The following is a 23,029-nucleotide window of genomic DNA, read 5'->3' as shown; positions in this document are numbered from 1 at the left end:
GGCTCAGGGTAGTCAACCAGAACATCTTCTGACCTTGCCTTCCTCACTCAGTGTTTCCTCCTCCTTTCTCCCTCTCTTAAATGTACATGTACATGCGATCTTCGCCTGTCTATTTCTGATACAAAAATTGCAATAGAAACTTCAGAACTCGAAACGACATAGGTTATGAAGGATGCCGTAATGGATGGCTCTGGAATGATTGCGACCCCTTGGATTCTTTTACATCCACTGACAACAAAAAGTAAACAGGCGTCTTGCATTTGGATGCATAGATATGTGTCCTTCACGGCCGTAAACTCAGGCGGAGAAGACGAACGCCCTAACTCCAGAGCTATTACGGCTGGCTTCGTGCGTTCACTCATATTCCCTTCGATGCAAGATTTCACATTGAGGAGCGCTTTCTGTAATCACAGGTATATAGCGAGTAATCCTTGTCTATTAAAATGAAGAATGTATCTAGAGTTATTGAAATATAACACCAAAGATTCGTGTTTTGCGACGGCATCTCATTCACACTGAACCGATCCAGCACCCAATATTTCATGTCCTAAAAGGGTGGTTTTGTTGTGTGTGGTTGTGTAGTTTGTTGTATCCAAAATATATCATTTCGGCCACAAAGAGCATCAGATAGATTAAGAGCACCCACCTTTTCTTTATGCTAACAAATTAATCGCCTTTCAATATACATTTCCGTAACTCTTCGTGCGCTCAACGGGAAGAATTAGCCTCACAACATTATTCAAAGAAATAATTTGTCAAAACTCTCTGCTTTCTTTGTAATATTTGAAGCCTAGGGCACCAATCGGTCGCAGCTCTAACCGCCTAAGAACATTGTGACGGTGTAGACTGAAACTTTGTTTTCGCTTTTCAGTTTTGTCATAAATTTAAAACTGTATACCACTATTAATAACAGCATTCAATATGCCAGCAGCTCAACTATCTTGTGCACAATTATCATGCGTGCCGAAGTTATCGAACCGGACAGACAGTAGCCGTCCGTACGCTGTAAAAGCGCGGAATCACCCCCCGATGTGCTCTTCCCACCAAGGTCAACATGTCGCCATAATATACGGACACAGTGGGCGCAGCAATTATTTGACGCAGTGAACTTGAGTATCTATTTATTTAGGGTGAAACAAATACAAAAACACGAAACAGTGCACTTTATTCCTTGCAACTTTACATGCTTATGCTTCATTTCCGATAGGCCTTCCACAAATAAAACCAGCTCACGACCACCTTGATTGTGCGAGTCAGCTTTCGTACATTCCTCACATCGCACATTCCTGTGATCGCTACAGCCGCAAACGCACACATGCACACAGACACACAGACCATCAACAAACCTTGCTTCGTCTTCTCGTGAATCCGCGACAAGAGCTCCTGCTTTCAGCAGTGGCTGCGGCATTACGACAAACAATATCTTTACAGCGGCCGTCGGCGGTCGAGAAACGACGGTTATAAAGTGGAGGCACGCGGACGCCAGACGCTCCGGTGGCTCGGACGGGGAAAGGCAAGCCGAGGTGTGTGGACCCCCGCCGGGCACCCTGCAGTCCAGCTCATGCGTGACTTCGGGGCGAAATTATATTGCTCCGGCTGCTGGAGGTGAAGAAAAGCGGAGGCGGGCGCTTTCTCCACATTTCGTTTCATTTCAGGGAATGCGTTCTGCAGCCGTCGTTACGAAGCCATCCGAAGCGTTCTACATCAAGAGCGGTGAGTCTGCAGACTGCGCACGTTCACTTATGCGTATTTTTCATCTAACCTGTTATTTTGTTATTTCGACGAGTTCCTTAATGCGAGCTGATATATGATCGCAGTGCTCTATTACAAGCAGCGTTGTTTTTTACTTACCTCACAGCCATAAGGGTGTATAATCTTTCCCACTAGCGACGTGTAAAATAAGAAACGGCAGCATTCTGCAGATAAGGTAGCTGTCTCACACTTGACATAGAAAAACACCAATCGAGCTCATGAACTACATTCACGTCATTTGAGAAATGATCATAGCGAGAATAATGCCGCACAACTCCTCACCCTTGTTTCACCCTTTCTGAGCGTACCCAATTCTTAGCGCACGTGGGACAGAGATGCCCATCCTTAATTTACCAGATTATCATTAATTCTTCTTGCTATCTCACAGATTCTTGCTGCCGCTCTTGCATAATGATTAATGATTCTTGGCAGGGCGTTTACGAGTGTCATGAGCAATTGGCGGTTATGACGAAAGCAATATCTAGCGAATAGTGCTTGGTGGGCTTGCAACAACTTTGAAAAATAGTCCTTATAACGCCGTAGACATTCTTGTAAATGACCTCTATTGTGCTGAGTAAGCATTGTTTGAATGCTGAATGTAGAAAAAATGCAATATTGAAACACAGCAGAAAGCAAATACCAGTTCCAGCTAAGCTCGATTTGACACTTGGGCGGGCAGCCGGACGTAGCGAATATATTTTGCATCGCTCTCGGGAAAGCAGCAAACAGTGACAAGATGAATTTTGGTCGGTTCGAGAAAACTGGTAACTGCATTATGTTCTGCGACTTTCGATACCCCGGTTCTCCAGTTTCCTTAAGAGACACCTACAAATTTCCGTCCTATGTCTTTCTGCATAGTGTACAGCTGGGTAGAACCCTTTTCGTTAGCCTCCACGTTTCAGCTCTATAGGTGAGTACTGTTAAGATGTAACTGTTATATACTTTCCTCTTGAGTGATACAGGTAAGCCACTAGTTATAATCTGCGAGTATATGTCAAATGCTCTCCATTCTAATTTTATTCACAGTGACCCAGAGAAAAAACTTGAGTTAATGACATTCTAATGGAAATCAAGAAAAAATGCGCATGGGCAGGACATGTAATGCGAAGGGAGGATAACCAATGGTCACTAAGGTAACAAACTGTACCCCAAAGGAAGACAAAAGCAGCAGGGTGCGGCAGAAAATTAGGTGGGCGGGTGTGGTTAAGATATTTTCAGGGGTCATGTGGATGCAGCTAGCGTAGACAGGATTAATTGGAGGAATACTATAGAGGCCTCTACCCTGCCCTGTCTTGGCCGACTGATGATGATGATGATGATGGTGCGCTGGCCGGAAACTGAGCGCTCGAATTTAATAGATAACGCTGTCATGCGCGCGGGCTTCTAATTGGGCCACTGTCATTGCGGAACATAGCGGTAATCACTTATCGCATGCTCCGTTCATTAGCACGGTGTCATCTGCAGCCACCTCAACAGCTTTTTAATTGGGGTCCAAGGTTTATGAGGAGAAATTTACAGCTGGACCTCCCGATGTTACTTCTTATCTCCACCGTCTGGGGATAAAACGGCAATAACGGATTCCTTTTTTTTTTTCTGAAATAACAAGACTGCTAGTGACCTAACAAGTGTAACGTGGGAGTTTTTTTTGAGCTTGGGTTTGTATAATAATACAGTATGATTTAATACTGCATAAAACGTATACTGCCTGTAGACTCCCCTTTCCTCTTCACGACTCCCAGGAATTGCAATCTGTTGGTGGTGAAGTTTACTGACGTTAGATTGCACATTTCAGAAGCATCTACCACCTCAACGCACTCCTCGAGCTTAGAGCTATCTATCCACTTACCGCCACCTTTCTTCCCCTCTCCACCTCCTACATTCACCTTTTTGTAGCCTGCATTCACATATATAAAGACATAAAGGCTCGCTCAACATCACACACAGGCTCAATGTCACTTTCGCAGAGTGTATGAGCACCTACAATCACAAACCTGGCAAGAAACGCGAGCAAAGAAAGCCCCAAAAGCAAAAGCATAATTCGGAAAGGCTGTGCTTGCAGAAACCGTTGATTAAGCAAATTTATCGCATTGGATTTTTGTCCGTCTGTTAATCATATCGCTCGGGCAGAATAAATTAGATGTAAGACGGATGATGGTACACTCGTTACCAAAAGTAGTGAAGCCATTATAGGACTGACCGCGCGATTACTAAAACAGGTAGTAGGTCTACTGCTGCACAGATGACGCCTTGGAAGAATAGAGTAATGCAAGGTTTCTTTATTCTATCTACCATGACCTGGTTCTTTCTAAACAATACGTGTAAGCTAGGTTTTATATCTGCACGAGGAATCGGGCTGCAACCTTATATCCGAATCATCGTGATTATATCAAACCTTTATTGAATTATAAATCATGGAACCGAGATGGCAGGAGAGAAGGTTATTAAAACCAAATCACTACATACTCATTCCGGTATAAACTTTTGGGAATGTTCCTATTTCTTTTTTGCGATTGATATAATTGCTTATAAGATGTGAAAGTGCAATAACACCACAACAAAATCCGAGCATTGAGATTAGTGAATCGATTCGAAGCGCCCCCCCCCCCCCCCCCAAAAAAAAAAAAAGAAAAAAAGCAAACAAGATGTCTTATTTCCTAGACACGTTCGCAGGAAACGCCATTGCAAGCGCTCTCCTTACGCAACTGAGGATTGATAAAGCGTGGGGAAAGACGTTTTCATCATGAACAGGTATTCCGAAGCAGGCCCGGCTCGCCAAATGACAGTTATCTCCCAACAAATATATTTAGATTTCTAGGAATAACAATGCAAAGCCCTCACAAAGGCTTGAAGACTCCAGCGGTCAAGCTATAAATCCCAATTATATCTTAACGAAGACCAAGCAACTGTATTCCAGGTACCAGTGATAGTAATATACGTGTGAAACCGCAGTAAATACTGCGCGGGTTGAGACCATGCAGGCTCGCCGCTACATACATCAATTAAATAACCTTCGTATACCTCTTACGTATGTGCAGCGTAGCCCAGAAGAACGCAGTGGTTCAGGCTAGACACCAACAGCGACCGAAGCGATGGAGTTCGAGAAGGTTCTGCGAGAGATCGGCGGCTACGGCCTCTTCAACAAGACCATCGTGACTGCCGCACTCGTGCTATCCACGTGGCATGCCACGTTCTGCTACTTCGGCCAGGTGTTCATCCACATCACGCCGGCCAGTCAGTGGTGCTTCCTCAATGACACAGGCGAAGACGCGGGCCCACCCGTTGACGTCACAACGCTACCGCCAGGCCGTTGCCAGGTGCATAGCGCAACGTTTATTGCACTAATGTAGTCCACGCCTAGTATTAGCAGTGTGCTGCATGGCGGATTGAACAATAAAGTGCGAAACCTAATGAGGAATCAGAAGGGTGCACTCTAAAGACAGAAGAGTGGCTGTTATTTGACTCTAAGGAATATTAATTACTTGCGGATAGTACAAAGAAAACGTGCAGCGTTGTATGCGAAATATATGCTGAAATTTAGAAAGTAAATTTTCGAAGGCGCGAAGAGAATCAACACATAGCCTACATTACTGTCGTCTTTCTTGTTGTAGCCGTTGGACATTGAGTATATAGAGCTTACTTCTGACGATATCAAACACCGGCCTTAGTCAAGAAAATAATAATAATAACCTGTGATATCTCAAATCTATCACGTTCTTCTTTTGATACGAATCTAGGTTCGTTACTAAAATTTAATGCTAACACGGTAAATTATCGTAATCTACCTTCGATCAAATGCAAGCGCAAAAGCAGTGAAAAGCAGCAGACTGACACAACTGTTTGCTCTATCACCGTGAAAAAATCGTTGTGTGCCGAAAAAAAAGGAGGCTATACGAAGTGTGTACTGACGATAGAAGCAGAGAAGCAAATTATATGCCCTGTTTGGTATACATCCTAGTGTTGAGAAGGGATTACCGCCTGTGGATCGCTTGTGATATAACTGTTTATGAAGTGCCAAAGAGATCTCTAAACGTATTGCCGCACGTGAAAAAACTCATGAAGTTAACCTAACCTCTGATAGCTCTCGGCATACTATCTGGAAGCTTGCACTTTAATCGCTCTCTTCTTTAAAACGCATACAAATTCTTGTGAAAAAGCAATAATGTTTACAACTACGAGGAGTTAGTCATCATTAGAGGCAGCAATTAAAAACTAAAATGCGCACCTGCGAGGCGATCCTCCGGTGTTCGTTGGCTCTCCAGGGGTGCGCAGTGGGAGAAAAGCAGCCCGTCATTTCCGCGAAAAGTAATGGGAATCGATCTCTTTTTAATCCTCCTGCTGTTGTTGGAATTTTCGAAGCTGACATTAATGAATTCCGTTCAACTCTCATAGCTGCTGCAGCTACAGGCTAACGGCCAGTACGGAAGTAATGACACCACGGTCACCGAGATCGGCAGCGAGTGGGTCACCTGCCCTACAAGATGGTACTACGACAACAACGAGATCTACACCACCGTCACCATGGAGGTGAGCAAAGTTGTCTCAACTCTTCTTGCGCAGATACTATGCAGATGCCTCGGGCTCATAAGCCAGGCCTAATACCCTGGTGTCATGTAGTGTGAAGAGAGGATAAGCGATGGTCGCTTACGGTAACAAAACGGAATTCCAAGGGAAGGAAAGCGTAGCAGGGGGCGGCAGAAAGTTAGGTGGGCGGATGAGGTTAAGACGTTCGCAGGGGACAAGTGGATGCAGCTAGGACAGAACCGGGTTAATTGGAGGAGTATGGGAGAGGCCTTAGCCCTGCAGTGGGTATAGTCAGGCTGATGATGATTATGATACCCTGGTTATACGCCTCTTAGTGTTCTACTAAGCACACATTCAAAGCTCTCACTGTCCTCTCGTGCTGTTCAGAAGAGCTAGTCGCCGATATCAACCAGTCCCTAGGCTCTAGGGAGGCACTATACAGTTGCAACTGCTTTATGCTTAATAAATGAGATTTATTGAGTCTCTTCTGTCATGTGGCTTCTAGCGAAGTTATCATATATTCGGCCTTGGTGAAATTCTACTTTAGCTATAAAGTTTGAGCAACAATGGCGGAACATATGATCCTACGCTTCGTTTTGTGCAAAGGTGGGACACGGTGCCGTAGATGTACGATCGTTGTGTGGTTGCGGGAATTGCTGGATACTAACGATATTATCCTTGTTATTTCTGCCAGAACTGTTGTTCTTCTGAGTGCGTTTTTTTATAAGTAGCAGGAAACAGGAAAACTTCCAAAGGGTGAGTTGATAATATTTCGATTGCTTTTATTCAGTTGAAAGATATGCGGAAATTTCAGTCATGAGCAATTTCCACTGCACACAGCGTATGTCTGGAATTTATGGGTGCGAAATAGAATTCTAGCATGTCGCCACTCTGGAAGCGATCTCGTAACTGAAACTTTCTGCATTTTAACACGATACTTTCCCAAATGTTGAATATTTTTGCCGACATTTTAAGTTAAAACGAGCCAAAAAAATGTTGTATAGCATTGCTCCATCGAAGTTGTCATTAGGTTTTAAATTAGCCTTCATTCTTTAATTGTTATTAGATTATTTCATTTGTGCACAATGCTGATTGCCCTGTCAGTCTGAAACCAAGCATGTTATTATACCCCCCCCCCCCCCCCCCCCCCCCCCGTTTCCCTTTAATACACTCGCAGAATCAATGGGTCTGCGGCGACAGCTGGAAGATGTACGCCGTCCACACAGCATACTTTACAGGCTCCATAGTCTCCTACTTGCTTTCGGGATTTCTTGCCGACAGGTAAGCGATAAGTTTTTATCTTCTGCTTGTTTCCCATTCAACACGATTTTTTAAAGCCCAAATATACCTATTGTGTACTCTTGAACACACGCACTCCTCAGTATCTGTATTTGTGCATTTCAGAATAGGCAGGAAGAAAACCGTGATACTAGTCATCCTCATCGGTGCCACTGGAAACTTGTTAGGAACATTCTTCTCCAACTTCTCTACATTCCCCATCTGGAGGTTCCTCACTTCAATGGGCTCCGACACCGTGTGCACCACAATCTATGTCATTGGTGAGCCAGTGATGCTGTTATTCGGGGATATTGGGGCAAAAAACAACGCATGCTTGCAGTTCGTCTTTTTTACTATCTACAAGTACCAAAAAAGAATGTATGACATTACCACTACTCGGCGATAGGTTTTGAAGCATTTTCATTTCGCAACCGATTGATGTAAAATACTCTGAAAGCGGCATGCATATATGTACAGTTACGGAGCATTCTGTTTACCTTTCCACGGGTACTCTTTCTTAGCCTAGCGCTCTTTCGCCTCTACCCCGGCAATTGGACATGTTAGTCTGTTTCGTACGCAGTATCTGAACACGAACTTTTGAACAACATTGCACGTCTCGCCCGACAAAGCTTCCGACTTAGAATGAGTTGTGCAGGTAACTCTTAATACTCGCTGGAAAGGAAGCGCTAATACGATTTAATACAGCAAACATATTTTTAACTCCGGATTTTCACATTCTTTTTCTTTATTGTTTTATGATTGGCAGCTTTAGGGAGGCGAACAAATGGTGGGGCCAACGCTACTTGACGCTCGTATTCTTTGAGCCACTCGGCAATGAGCGTTTACTTTCTGCGGGAGATAATCATTCCAGAGGGCGATGGATACAAAAGAAAAGCTTTTAAAACGCAGTAAAATTGTTCTTGTTAATTTATACTAATAAGAATAATTCTAGTTGGAAAACATTTTCCCGACGAAAGCGAGGCGCGTGCATTTTCAAGCTTGGCATATATTAACCAATAACGAATTATGACAAAAATACTTCACTTAGTTTAGGTCGCTTTGTCGCTTAATCTACACAGCGCCAAGAATCACGGCTTGCAGGAGCGCATGGCTTTTCGACAGCTTTCTTTTGTCAAAAACTCTGTCTGCAATGTTTTTCGTTAATCTGAAAATATTTGCCTCGCCACCCTTAATTTGATTTCTGGTCGACATGTGGCAATTATCCTAATATTGAATGACGTTTTTTTGAAGTTTCCTAGGTCGGGCGGCGTCAAGTTTCAAAATCTCGCTTTCTATCCTTCTCCCGTGATCTTTGTTTATGGACGTCTTGTACGTTGTTTGGGAGAAGGGGCGGTGTTCTCAAACGTTGTCTCCTAGCAACTATATATTCTTGAATTTCTCAAAGCTTAACGTCCGGCTGTTCTAAATGCACCTAAGCTATACATGTGCGCATCCGATTGCAGGGTGCGCCACGAAACGAAATTTTCTTCATTCGTGTGCTTTGTTTTATTTTAGGGGCACTAGTATGCCGTACGAAACACTCTTCGATGTCACGTGCATCTAATTAGCGTGTAATATTGAAAGATTTTTATGGTTACTGTAAGGCTCTTTGTTTTCTTGGTGCAGCTCTGGAGTACACCGTGAAAGAGCGACGCACACTCGTCGCCTTCTTGTGGGCCGTCAACTGGTCCGTGCTAGCCACTGCGCTACCTTGGTACACCTATCTCATCCAGAGCTGGAGGGGCCTCCTTATCACCAACACCGTTATCGACGCCGTCCTGCTTGTCTCCCTCTGGTAGGCACCGAGAAACTCCTTTTATTGGCCCTTAAAAGGGCATTAAACCACTGTTGATTCGGATTGCACGGCTAATGTAGCCACGGACATGGTTATTGAGTAAACATGTTTTTGCAGCCTTGTATCAAGTACGTAAAGGCAGGCCGCATTTTTTTTTTGTCGCAACTTATTTACGCTGCTTTGATAGTGCGCGGTGCATACGACCGTGTAGTTCGCAATCTTGGACCATTTACGAATATACCCAGAGGTGATCGCCAGCAGCTCACTTATCAATGGTATGCTAGTGCGTGCGCAACCATCAGCTTCATCTCTGGGCGCTAGGGGTACGAGAATATTCGAAAATTTCTAATACCGAATTAAATATCATCGCATTCGATTATTTAAACGGATCAAATAGCGCATTTTGGAAATTATCTGAACCGAACTGACCAAGCTATAAATATTTAGAATACATTTAGTGTAGCTGCAGCCAGATTTTAATAAGGCCTGTCGTAGTATTTTTTTCTTCGATGATTGATCCAAAAAAAGCCTATACCGACGCTGCATATCCTTCAGCGATACGCGTTTTATTCGTGTAGCAGCGATAGTAATGCTCATACATGGCTTCTAAGAATGAACGATGCGGCAGGGCTCGTGCATGTTTAGCAGCCTTGCCTTGATACCACATCTCGGAGGCCATGACTCATTTATGGTGTCGCCCGTCTAATAACCTGAGGTGTCCCTGTAGTTTATTCCCTTCCGTCATCAATAAAAATTAATCATTTTGCTACACGTCTAACTGGACTCCCACAGACTTAACATGCTGAATTCGTGCTAAAGCCCTTAGCGTTTCGTCTTGTAACCGCTGCATCTTGGAACTTCAGAAACTGGCATAGTATCTCAGCATCTTCGCTAGCGCTTTAATGTTTTACACTATTGCCGGTCTTGTACAATTTTTCACCAGTGTATCAAATATATCACGAATATTCAAACCTGTGCAGTCACTATTCCATTCGTATTCGATTTGTAGGGCAGCTGCACTATCCGTATTCGATTCGGCAGCGGAGGTAGCCTATTGTCACATTTGATAGAAAAGCTACATTATTCGTGTTCGATTCGAAGTAGAGGTATACACTATTAGATTCCGACGGTAGGGAAGCTGCACAATTAATATTATGCGCATACACATAACTGGGTGCGTATCCTCGCGTTGCTAAGCTTATAATGAATAGAAGCGGTAAACATTTCAGATCTGCGTTTATAGTCTATATTCTACATCATTACGATATCATACCACGACAACTGTGCTCGCTTTTGAACAAATAGTTCGGCTTCCCCCTCCATCCCCTCCCCCCCCCCCCCCCCCCTTATCCCCTTATTGAACCTTTGGATATTCATTATCGACATGGCCTGGATGCTTTATATTACTTCCTTTTTAATAGGCCCCATTATACTAAAATAAACTAACAAACAAGTAGCACTTCGCTCGAACCTCGAATTCTAGCTTACTTCAAAGACAACAAACAAGCTTCACTGGTGTCAGAAAACAACCCCTGGTAACCTGGTGAAACCGGGGAATGTTTACCGTCGTTCACTTTTTCAATAACATGAAACTATGCTCTAATCGGGCCAGCCGGAGCATCGGCCGTTTGGTTTAATAAAATTAATACATTCGCACAGACAGACACTCAAACAACTTTTCAGCAGTTGCCACCATATTCTCTTACGACACCAGCTGTTTAATACGCTGTTTTATTTAGAATTCATAAATGAATCAACACTACTTTCTAAGTTACTTGGCTAAAAAGGTTTATGTGGACATATGTGTGTCCTTGCAGTGCGTGTCCTAGCCACTGAATTTCTTTGATGGCTCTATTACTTTTTATCTTATATATATGTGTGCCCCCTTACATCGTTCTTAGCTCCACCCATTTCCTTGAAACGGTGACAACGCAGGTGGCTACCAGAATCGTCAGGTTGGCTTCTCTCCGTTGGCAGAAAGAAGAAAGCACTAGAGACTTTCCAGAAAATTGCTCACTTCAACGGAAAAACTGTCACCGAAGAGCGACTCAACGAACTATTACAGGTGAAACGTTGCCCTATACTTGGCGCAGCTACGCACTCGTGAATTCGCTATTCTCTAATTAGAAAAGAAACGAATACAATAGCGCAGCAAAATGCCTTGCGTTGAATGAAAATTACCGCAAAGGATTTCCACCGGCTTAAAAAGAGGGCGATGCGTATGCGTTCAGCTATCTTAATTCATTCAGAAAGCGACTTAGATGCTAGCTGCGTTTGCGCGCTTCGTGAAAGCGGCATGTCCTTAATCTCGATCAAAGATATGAGCTGGAAAGATGCTTTCCACTTCTGGGTAGAATAGCACTAAAAACAGGTGATCATTTTTTTTTTTTTTTTTTTTGCACCGCATGGAAAGTATACGTAAGCCATCAAAGCAAATTGTTGTTCGTTTGATAGCTGCTCGTGAATTTCTATTTTGCATTTGTTATTTAGGTATGGTTTGTAGAATTGTTAACATCAATTGTCGGACCTAGCCATTTCTATGTAGGGGGAAACGATGTCAACCTATCTGTCAAAGCTTAGTTGAAAAAGGAACAGACTAACAGCGAAATATGTGCTGGGAATTCCTTACACGGTTTCTTCCCTTTTTGCTCACTTAAAGCGAGTCTAAGTGCGCGAAACAATACCGCTAAAGATAAACCAGACCTCTTAAGTGGGGTCAAAGGCTTCATGCTACGTGGATATATTTGGACAGCTATGAATGTACAACTTAGAAGGCCATTAGATTTGTATGCACTGCCCTCCTGAGTCCACTTTTATCCTCAGTCAGGTAGCGTGTGGTACTAAAGATAGCCTTCGTTATCAGCAAGAGGTTGGTGTCACCGCTGTCATATAAGTGCACTGAAAGGAGCAGCTCGCACTGTTTCTCGTGGAATATGCTGTTTTGAGCACGAACTTGTGGCTACGTGATCCCAAAGGATCACGTAGCCACAGGTTTACAGTGTCGTATCTAACCCTTAGGATCCGGCAACCAAGGACCCCCAGGGCAATGTACCCAAGCAAGAGACAGGGTTCTGGAAGACAACCCTCGCCGTTGTCAAGTATCCCAGGCTACGCAGGATCGTAATCCTAGCTTATCTTGGCTGGTAAGTGCGCTACAGCTTACATACGCTTTGCCCTATTTTTTCAGGTCACCGCAGTGAACCTGGAAACAATAAGAAAGAAGGTGCCAAAGTAACCCTTCGAGCCCTCCCCGGCATATTGTCTTTAAACCTGGTGCAACACCCGGCACGCACGTTGTACATTATTCTCCACGTCCGAGATGTGCATCTCACCCGCATCTTATGGCCCTAATCGCGACTTGAATGCAGAGAAGTGGTTATACATCATCTCAAATGTGTTCTCTTTATAGAAGTTGCAGCAATCAAGCATCAACCTTTGGCAATGTTAGCCGAACTCATGCTTCAGAAAATCTGCTTGATGGAGCAAATATAATAATCATTACTATTATTTGCCAGACTATTCTAAGTGGCTGAGTCGTTAGGTGCTTGGCTACTAAAAGGGATTAGTCATGTTCGAAACTGACTGCGGCGGTCGCGTTTCGATGGAGGCGGAACGCAAAGGTGTCCGTGTGCTAGCTGTGCGATGCCAGCACATGTTAAATATCCTCGGATAATCGGAATTTATGCTGAGCCCTCCACTGCCGCGTCCCTCATAGTCTGAGTTTCTTTGGGGCGTTGCTCATATAAAGAAAATAAACAAATTAATAACCTCAGTCAAGCTATACAGCTTTCCGATACATTCATGCTTACGGAGGTATTTATCCTTACCTGCTGAGCCACCACGAGATTCATCAACTACAAAGATGTAATAATAATGCTTGGCTTACTATCGCAGCAGTATATGAGCTCGCAAGTCAATGTTGATTTTGTAAATAGACAGCCATGGTCCGCGGCTGCGACTAACTTCTACAAAGATTATGAAGATTTCCAAAGTTTAGCTTTCATATTTAGCCACATTGCTAAAAAGGTATGAGGCTAGGTTCGACCACTCGGGACGTCCCTGTCCTCTTTTTAGATAAGCACGCACTTATCATTAATACAAGCTTCACCTTACAGCAAGACTTCTGACGTCTTCTTTTGGAGATTATGTGAAAAAAATGTTTCCCTACTTGACGCATAGCGTTTATGAGCCGCAGCAATCCTTCCTTGTGGGTGCGGGGATCTAAAAAGTGTAACCATGAATAGCATTCCCCGCTGACTCAACAAGAGGGAAAATAACCGTTATTCTGAATAGCTCTAAAGCCTGCAAACCTGTAACGAATTTGTGATAGTGTTGAGTTACATGCCGAACCATATCTTTAATTCTCGACGCACGCTCACTACTTTCACATGGTGCTTATTATAGTCGTGATCCTTGCGTAAAAATGCTGTACGAAGACAAATTCATAAAAGCTCTCGCACTGCAAGTATTGTAGAACACACGCCTTATAATAACATTCCCAGCTTACATTTTGCAGTAGACGAAAAGTAGTATTCGCTTCCAGCTTTTCGTAGCATGGTATTTAGGAGGAGCGTTGAGCCATTGTTCGATGCTTTTCCTCCCAGTTGTTTGTTGTTGAACTGTGTGACTAGCTTCGCATGAGTTAATGCATTTAATTCCAAAGCTGACAAGTTCAACCATTTCAGTTCACGTGCGGCAGCTCCGGACAGGAGCATGAATTCGTTGCGCAGAACTGCTGCAGGTGTCAAGCAGTTCCAAAACACCTCTGCAGGCAGTTGATGTTCAGAGCCGCATAACTAAATATAATCTTCTTGTTAGATAAGATAGAACGGAACATGCAACCAACTTACAAGTGTTGATATTCACAATGTGTGCACGTTGCTGCCTGTTAGTTCTGAATTCGAACCGCTGGTGGCATGTTCGCCGTGTGAGTTGTTTCCCTATTTGCGCAGCTTTATCGTATGCCTGTGCTACAACTCTAACGCTCTGGGACTTGGCCGCCTGGGCCTGAACCTCTACGCCATCTATTCTATTGCCATCGCCTTCGAACTGCCCGTCAACATTCTCTGCATCACAGCATTGGACATCCTCGGCCGACGTTGGCCCAACGCCGGCTTCATGTTGCTGGGCGGGGTTGTCTGCCTCCTCATGGCTATTGTGCGAACAGGTACAGTCGCCATTTAGCGTTGTTGGTTTTATGTGAAAGTAAGTAGTGGGGGTGGTGACAATTTATGCGTAGTCAACACTGAAGCCGAGGAAGCTCAAATGTGCTTTACTCTGGCAAGAACGTCTTCCTTTGTAGCCTTTTAATACGCAGGGCATATATATTGAGCGTATTTCACAGCACTAGTGAGAGTAGCAGTGAATGGTGCAGGTGTGGGCAGTGTGTGAGGAAGAATGCGTAAAGCTCTTATTACAAGGGCACACCCGAACCACAACTTTAGGGAAGTGCTGAATTAAACGTTTACAAGGTGGAGGGGGGGGGGGGGGGGGGTCTAAATCACCGTCCGGGGTGATTTCGACCACCACTGTCCACGAACAAGAGACGTGGGCTTTGCCTTCCTCCTTTATCAAAGGCAGCCGCCGCAGTCGGGATGGCACACGATACATCAGAATCAGTAGTCGAGCGCCCGAACCACTGAGTCGCTGCGGCAGGAGCAGTGTAGCCTCTATATTTCCGAAGCAGATTATCAATTTATCTAAACTTTAATGACTTGAATAGAGCTCCGTTTCTCGATATGCAGATGACCAGACGTGGACGCTGATAATGGGTGTTATTTCAATGATGTCCTTCGCTGGAGGGTACAACATCACCTTCCAGACTTCGTCCGAGCTCTTCCCCACCGTCATTCGCGGGCGCGTGCTCTTCCTGCAACGTCTTATGGGTGACATCGGGAGCCTTCTTGGAGCGCAAGTCGCGTCCCTGGTACGTACTTCTTTGTCGTCCTACTCTTCATCATATAGTTAGAAGCCGCAAAGACGACGAGACGCTATGCGCTATAGAGAAAGACAATGTTAGTGCTGAGCGCGCTCAGAGCTGCTACTATTGACAGCTGAAAAGACGTCTCTGACACCCTCTTTTGCCGTGAAGGCCTTCATGCACTGTCCACGACGAGCCAATGTCTATTCGGCACGTTTCGTCTCTGCATCAGAATTACCGAAGCACGCACCCAGCACCTCCACCAAGTTGTTACAGTGAAGGCCTTCACGACAAAACGGGATGTCAGAGGCGCCTTGTCCGCTGTCATTCGTTGATGCTCTGCGCGCGCTCAACACTAGCATCGCCTTTCTCCATAGACAATAGCGCCGCATAGTTTTCGCGGCCAGCGACAATATTAATGCAATAGCATTTTACTTCACACCATGCGATTTTGCCTTGCATTCACCACTAAAGTCGATGATTGACCGAGATGCAGATGACGTTCAAAGGTCACATGACATGGCCTAGATGGTAGGTACTCTAGCATGTGACAGTTGGCAAGTGACGTGGCCGGGAATGCTTTGTATCTAGGGTGTGACATCATGAGACCATGTGATTTGGTCAAATTTACAGGTGCCATGGTAAGGGTACATGACGGAGTGCGGTGCCGTGCAGCTATACACTTAGTTATGCATCCCCTCAAGACAGGTTGGAATGAAGCCATAATCAACGCCGTGTTCGTCTCCATAGTGAAAAATAACCTGAAATCGCTGAGATGGATCTCCAACCTTCTATAAATGCTAGTTAGTTTCCCGTAAAAGTAACCACTATATAATTGCTACCTAGTGTAAAGAATAGCATTCACGAGGCGTTCGAAAACTGGAGAAAACAATGCGACGCAAAACAAATGTGACACCGCTTCTGTTCGAGAAGAGAGAAACGCCTTTGCTAACAGGCAAGTGAGTAGCCACCACTAGCGGACGTTAGCCTAACTAGGGACTTAGACTTTTTGAGAGGTTCTATCGAATGGTGAGGAGTCAGATCTCCTCCTTCTACAAATATAGACCAAGTAGTAGGCTATACAGAGCATTACCAAGTGCGCCTTTGATCGACAGCTTCGCAACAAATTCATATCCTACTCATACTTTACAAAATGTTCGCTCTGTCAGCCAGCATAAATATATTTATCAAGTCTATGTGTTTCATTCTACGAGTCCAAACGTTTTGTAGTCCTTAATTTAACAGTTCTTACGCTCAGTAATACACTCTGTAATAATATGCCTTCAGAGGCATGCAGAAAGGTATTTTGAAGCATAGATATCAGTTGCATGCTCTTAGACCTGAATGCATAACAAAATAATAATTACAAATAGTGTCATGACCCATCTTCACAAACTTTAAAATGTAGATGAATCAATAAATTGTTGTTCACCAACGGAGTTAAGAAGACATTAGTGGTCTCGCCACATACGTATAGCCGTCATAAACAGAATGCTTGGATTAGTAGGTTATGGTTAGGCGGCGCGAAATTCGAACTTATTGGTCTGATTGTCAGTTCATTCGACGTGTACTGGACGTTAATTTTTTTTTAGTCAGAGTACAGCCCCCAAACTCAGAGTTAAGCGTATGAGGAAAACGACAAAATTAAGCTGTCCCGAATGGACGCGGGATTTTCTCTGGCTGTGAGACCAAGCTGCAGAGTGCATATATTTGACACGCTCGCTAACCTACCCAAACCCTTATCTCGAGTTAAAGTAAAAAGCGGAGTATATTATTCGTACACATACAAAACTAGTGCTCACTCATCAACTGTCCTTATCTATTGCAGACCGAATACGACAAGTACTTGCCCATGATGGTGATGGGCATCCTCAGCCTTATCGCGGCTGTGCTGCTCTTCATGCTGCCTGAGACCCTGAACCAGGCGCTGCCGCAGAGCATCGAGGACGGGGAGAACTTCGCGCGGGGCCAATCGTTCTGCTTCTGCCCACTCGTGACCGCCCGGCGGAACCGCCGCAATGCGCGTCTCAGTCAGACAGAATCAAACGGAGTGGTACGCAGCTTGAAACCTATCTTTCCTCAAATCCTTTACAAAGCAACTCGTCTTCTCCCTCTCTATTTCTTGAGCAATGTATACGAAAGGGCGAGTATATTGTGCGCACATCCAGACAATAAAAATAGAATAAGCTGGAGCATGCGAATGAACTGGATTACATTTCGCGTGTTCCTCAAGAGCATATGATGTCGCGTCTTGCTGCTGCTCACTCATACTACACAACTTGAAGGCTAATGTTAAGGCTTAAATTTTGGACGGCGCTGCCACCAATGAAAAGTGAAGGGGGTAACACTGATTATATCACGCCTAAAATGAAGAAAAATGTGCATGAGCAGGGCACGACTGCTGACAGCAGATATCTGATGTTGCTTGGCGTAATGCGGTGAGTTCTAAGAAAGGGTAGAGTATTAAAGAGTACCGAAGTGTCAGCTGCACGGACGAGTTTTGAATGTCTACAGTGATACAGTAGAGCAGCTGCTGAAGGACTCCAATCATCAATTGACCAGGCAAAAAATATTTGTTTGTACAAATACAAACTGAGTTACAACAGGGGCGGCCCTTGTCGCTATTGTGTTCATGATTTAGATGGGAAAATTAAAACGAATGCTGGAGAAAAATGTTTCGTTTTAGCTGGTATTATGTGCTAAATGTTTTCTCTAGTTACTCTGAAGACGTGCCAGAAACATTTTCCTTGCTAACGCTTTTTCTGACCCGGCTGCTGACAATTGCGTCAACATTGATCATTTTTCTTATGAGGACGACTTGACTTTTAAGGCATACGCCGTTAATGGCCCATGCTATCGTAGACAAAATGTGTCCCGCTTTTGATGCGGCTATGAATGGCCGAGGCGGGATGACGTCATAGAGGTCTCGACCAATCACTGAGCACCACCACAGTATGTGCGAATGCGTGCCTTATATGGCCATATGTCAATCCAAAACCAATAACAAATTAAGGACTAATAATTCCTGATTGATGACGAATTGAATAATTTAATAATGAACTGATTATCAAATAATTAAATAATTCAGTTCAGTTCAGTTCAGGCGTTCAGTCGTGTCCGACTCTTCATGACCCTATGGACCATGTCGCGCCACGCTTTCCGGTCTCTCACTATCTTCTTAACATCACATAGCTTCATCTGCAATGCCTCCAGAATGCCATCTAACCATCGCGTTCGCTGCCTACCCCTTCTCCGGCGACCCTCAACCTTTCCCAACATCAAATCTTTCTCCAGCGACTCCTCTCTTCTCATCAGATGACCAAAGTAGCTGAGCTTTAACTTTAGAATTTGACCCTCCAATGAGCAGTCAGGGTTTATGATCGACAATATCGACTGATTTGATCTTCTGGCAGTCCAAGGAACTCTTAAGAGTCTTCGCCAGCACCACAATTCAAACGCGTCAATTCTTCGGCGGTCAGCCTTTTTCACAGTCCAACTCTCGCATCCATACATCACAACTGGAAAGACCATAGCACGGGTTATACGGATCTTGGTTGGCAGACTAATGTCTCTGCTCTTTACTAGGCGGTCAAGGCTAACCATTGCTCTCTTTCCCAGAAGCAGGCGTCTCCTAATTTCATGGCTGCAGTCTCCTTCCGAGGTAATCTTGGCGCCCAAGAACAGAAAATCTGTCACAGCTTCCACTTCTTGTCCATTGATGCTCCAGGACTTGATAGGGCAAGACGCCATGATCTTCGTCTTTTTAATGTTCAGTTTAAGCCCAAACTTCTCACTCTCTTCTTGTACGCGCATCAGAAGTCTCTTGAGTTCCACTTTGATCTTTGTCTTTTTAATGTTCAGTTTAAGCCCAAACTTCTCACTCTCTTCTTGTACGCGCATCAGAAGTCTCTTGAGTTCCACTTCACTTTCTGTCATTAAAGTGGTATCATCCGCATATCTAAGGTTGTTGATACGTTTTCCAGCAATCTTCACTCCAGCTGAAGACTCGTCCAGACCGGCCTTCCTCATGATGCACTCTGCATATAGGTTAAATAGGCAGGGCGACAGTATGCAGCCTTGCCTCACCCCTTTCTCAATCGGAAACCAATCAGTAAGACCATGCCCAGTTCTGACTGTGGCCTCTTGCCCTTCATAAAGGTTCCTGAGGAGACAGATGAGGTGAATTGGAACTCCCATCTCTTGGAGAGCTTGCCACAATCTGCTGTGATCTACGCAGTCAAACGCTTTCGCATAATCAATAAAGCAGAAGTAAATGGGTTTCTGGAACTCTCGCTTTTTCCATGATCCAGCGAAGGTTGGCAATTTGGTCTCTAGTTCCTCTGCCCTTGCGAAACCCAGCTTGCACGTCCGGAAGCTCCCGATCCACATACTGCTGCAGCCTACCTTGCAGGATTTTTAACATCACCTTGCTAGCATGCGAAATAAGCGCGATCGTGCGGTAGTTGGAACAATCTTTGGCACTGCCTTTCTTTGGAATGGGGATGTAAACTGACCTCCTCCAATCCTGTGGCCACTGCAGGGTTGTCCAAATCTTTTGACATAATGTATGCAGTGTGTTAATAGCGTCGTGGTTGAGGTTTTGAAGCAACTCAGCTGGAATACCATCAATTCCGCTAGCTTTGTTCTTAGCAAGGCTGGCTAAGGCCCATTCAACTTCACTCTTCAGGATGCCCGGCTCGAGATCAGTAATCACAACCGTCCTATGTTGGGTTTGCACATCCGGGTCCTTCTTGTACAGTTCTTCTGTGTATTCCTGCCACCTCTTCTTTATCTCTGAGGCTTCAGTGAGGTCCTTGCCTCGTTTGTCCTTTATCACGCCCAGCTTAGCACAGAAGCTTCCTTTGATATATTTGATTGTCTTATACAGAGCTCTTGTGTTCCTTAATTGGCTGTTGTCCTCAACTGCTTGACACTATGTTCAGGAAGGCATTCTTATCTCTCCTTGCTATTTTCTGAAAATCCGCATTGAGAACCTTGTATCTTTCTTTTTCCCCCATACCTTTTGCCATCCTCCTTTCCTCAGCTATTTGCAAAGCCTCTTCAGATAACCAGTTTGCTTTTTTGCATTTCTTTTGCTTTGGAACTACCTTAGTAGCAACTTCTTGTATTATATCACGAACATCAGTCCACATCTCTTCGGGCTCTTTGTCTTCTAGATCTAATTCTTGAAATCGATTCCTCACTTCCACAGCATATTCTAATGGAATCTGATCCAGATCATACCTGAAAGGCCTTCTAGTTTTCTGCGTTTTCCTCATTCGAAGCTTAATTTTGGCAACAAGAAGCTGATGATCAGTGCCACAATCGGCCCCAGGCCTTGTTTTTACTGCTTGTATAGCGCTTCTCCATCTCTGCCGGCAAATAATATAATCGATCTGATTCCTGTACAGACCGTCCGGTGAAATCCATGTGTACAGGCGCCTCTTGTGCTGTTGAAAATGAGTATTCGCTATGGTCAGGTTGTTTTCTTGACAGAACTCTACTAGCCTCTGCCCAGCTTCATTTGGCTCACCAAGACCGAACTTGCCTGTAATTCCGGATATTTCTTCACTCCCGACCTTAGCATTCCAGTCTCCTATGAGAAAAACGACGTCTGATGATGGGGTGCGGTCTAAAAGGCATTGTAGGTCCGCATAAAATCTCTCAACGTCAGCTTCTTCAGCAGCAGTGGTCGGTGCATAGACTTGGATAACTGTTATGTTGAAAGGGTGACCTTGGATCTGAAGTGAAATCATTCGGTCGTTTTTGAGGTTGTACCCTAGCACTGCTTTGCCCATTCTTCTGTTTACTATGAGAGCGACCCCATTCCTTCTCTTGGATTCGTGCCCACAATAAAAGACATAATGGTCGCCGGAGTTAAATTCTCCCATTCCGGTCCACTTGAGCTCGCTGATACCCAAGATATCAATGTTCAATCTGTCCATTTCTCGCTTGACGATATCCAGTTTACCTTGCGTCATAGATTTTACATTCCATATTGCTATGTGATACATCTCCTTGCAACATCGGACTTTCCGGTCGCTTCCCGACACATACACAACTGAGAGTCCTTTTGGCTTTAGACCAGCCGCTTCATTCGTCCTGGAGCTACTAGGAATCGCCCTTTGTTCATCCCCAGTAACATGTGGGACGCCTTCCAACCTGGGGGGCTCATCTTCCGGCGCCATATCGATAATGGTATTGTGACTGGCCATAGGGTTTTCTTGGCAGGAAATACTGGAGTGGGTTGCCATTACCTTCTCCAGTGAATCACATTTTGTCAGATTACATGTCTAATAAAATAATTATAACCAATGACTAAATAATTAAATCATTTCTAATTAGTGCCAGTTGCGTAGCAGAATGCGGCACTATGGCTTTCGCCTTTCATTGCTTTAGTCGCTAAAGTCCCTCGTAATTTTTCAATCCTTATGCTCCCCACGTGTGCCCAAAGCAAGATGTCTGTGTAAATATCGTGCTTTTAGATTAATGACAGACTTGTAATAAATATTCCTAAAATGACGTGTTCTACAATGGGTAATCTACAGAGCACAGAAATTCAGTCTCATTTTTATTTTTAATTTCCTTTCCTTTCTCCTACAGGAATCGAAATCATCACCGACCAACAGCGTGCTTCAAGAACGCTTGTGAAATTATAAATATCAAAGCAGTCACTTAGAAACCAAGCCACCGGAATGAAATGGAGAGACGAGGAACTAATTTCAAAGTTCCCTGAAGTCGCCAGTTTCCCGAGAAGATTTTCATTCCGTTTTTGATTTTGAGGTTTCCTACTGAGTGCTTGCAAGAGGCCTTGAACTGAAGGGTGTTACCCCACCGTGCCACCCAGGGCTACAGCGTTGAGATGGATCAACAGTCACACAAGAACTAATGATACGCACGAAGCGATTTTACCGCTGCAATATTTCTGCTGTCGTGAAGCAAGACATTTTGCATGTTTCACCGAAGTTGAGGCTGCATCTGAAGGATGCGCGAAGATTGAGCCGCATGATTCAATGTGTACATGGCGTTTACAAGCTGTTAGCGGATGAAACTCGGTCACACACTTTTAAGGTGACATGATTGTCTAGTTTGTGTCTCTTGACCAATCTAAGGCTCCAATATGAGCACCCTTTCAAACAGTCTTCATTCAACATTGCCCTTCATTGAGAAGCAATAATTAAAAATTTCACCCTCCGCAACGGCGACATTAAACTACTTCCTTGTGTGAGTGCATTTAGGGCACAATAACATAGAGGCTCCTTGGCTGCCGGTTATAGGTAACCGTTTTCCTAAGAAGTCTACTTTGAGAGGTGCTGCCGCACAATATGTTGTAAGATCGAGGAGCAGAAAAAAATCATTTAGTGAATAGGCTGCCCATGGGTGAATGTATCGCGCTGTATGTGCACACTGCACTTGCTGGGAGACAATGAAACCCTGTGTAGTTACACTGCGTCCTTCAGCGTTCCTAAATGTTGATGTTATGTTTCCTTTTACTGTTCTTTCAGCATTGTACTGTCATATGTGCCTGTTATTGCGCGAGCACTCATACGCTCACCAGCACCGACGAAGAATCTTATCCGATATTGTTTGTGACATCGCTCCGATTGGCTGGGTTATTTTGTAAGGTCACAACCACGTGGCCTCAAGCGCGGGTAATTCAAACTAAGTCCGATATAGCGGCTCCAATGCGCGAGTTTTCCTGACGGGTCTTTCTTCACCGAGCGAAATAGATAGTGATGGAGCCTATGACTGACCACTGGCTT

General features: G+C 44.4%; 1 protein-coding gene across 1 annotated transcript; it reads left to right on the top strand.

The window, feature by feature from the left end:
- The first annotated feature begins 1,443 nt into the window (after positions 1 to 1,443).
- On the top strand, positions 1,444 to 22,737 carry LOC146199451 (solute carrier family 22 member 13-like). Its single transcript, XM_084594938.1, has 13 exons — positions 1,444 to 1,523; positions 1,656 to 1,713; positions 4,788 to 5,066; positions 6,142 to 6,276; positions 7,451 to 7,554; positions 7,678 to 7,832; positions 9,178 to 9,346; positions 11,282 to 11,411; positions 12,365 to 12,489; positions 14,299 to 14,513; positions 15,091 to 15,272; positions 17,095 to 17,319; positions 21,870 to 22,737. The coding sequence occupies exons 3-13, from the start codon at positions 4,842 to 4,844 to the stop codon at positions 21,915 to 21,917; spliced, it is 1,713 nt and encodes a 570-aa protein (XP_084451064.1). The 5' UTR covers positions 1,444 to 1,523; positions 1,656 to 1,713; positions 4,788 to 4,841; the 3' UTR covers positions 21,918 to 22,737.
- Positions 22,738 to 23,029: the final 292 nt, after the last annotated feature.

The sequence above is a fragment of the Amblyomma maculatum genome, chromosome 2, assembly GCF_055883805.1.
Source record: "Amblyomma maculatum isolate TAMU_Amacu chromosome 2, ASM5588380v1, whole genome shotgun sequence".
Taxonomy (NCBI): Eukaryota; Metazoa; Arthropoda; class Arachnida; order Ixodida; family Ixodidae; genus Amblyomma; species Amblyomma maculatum.
This window is presented reverse-complemented; position numbering and strand designations above follow the sequence as displayed.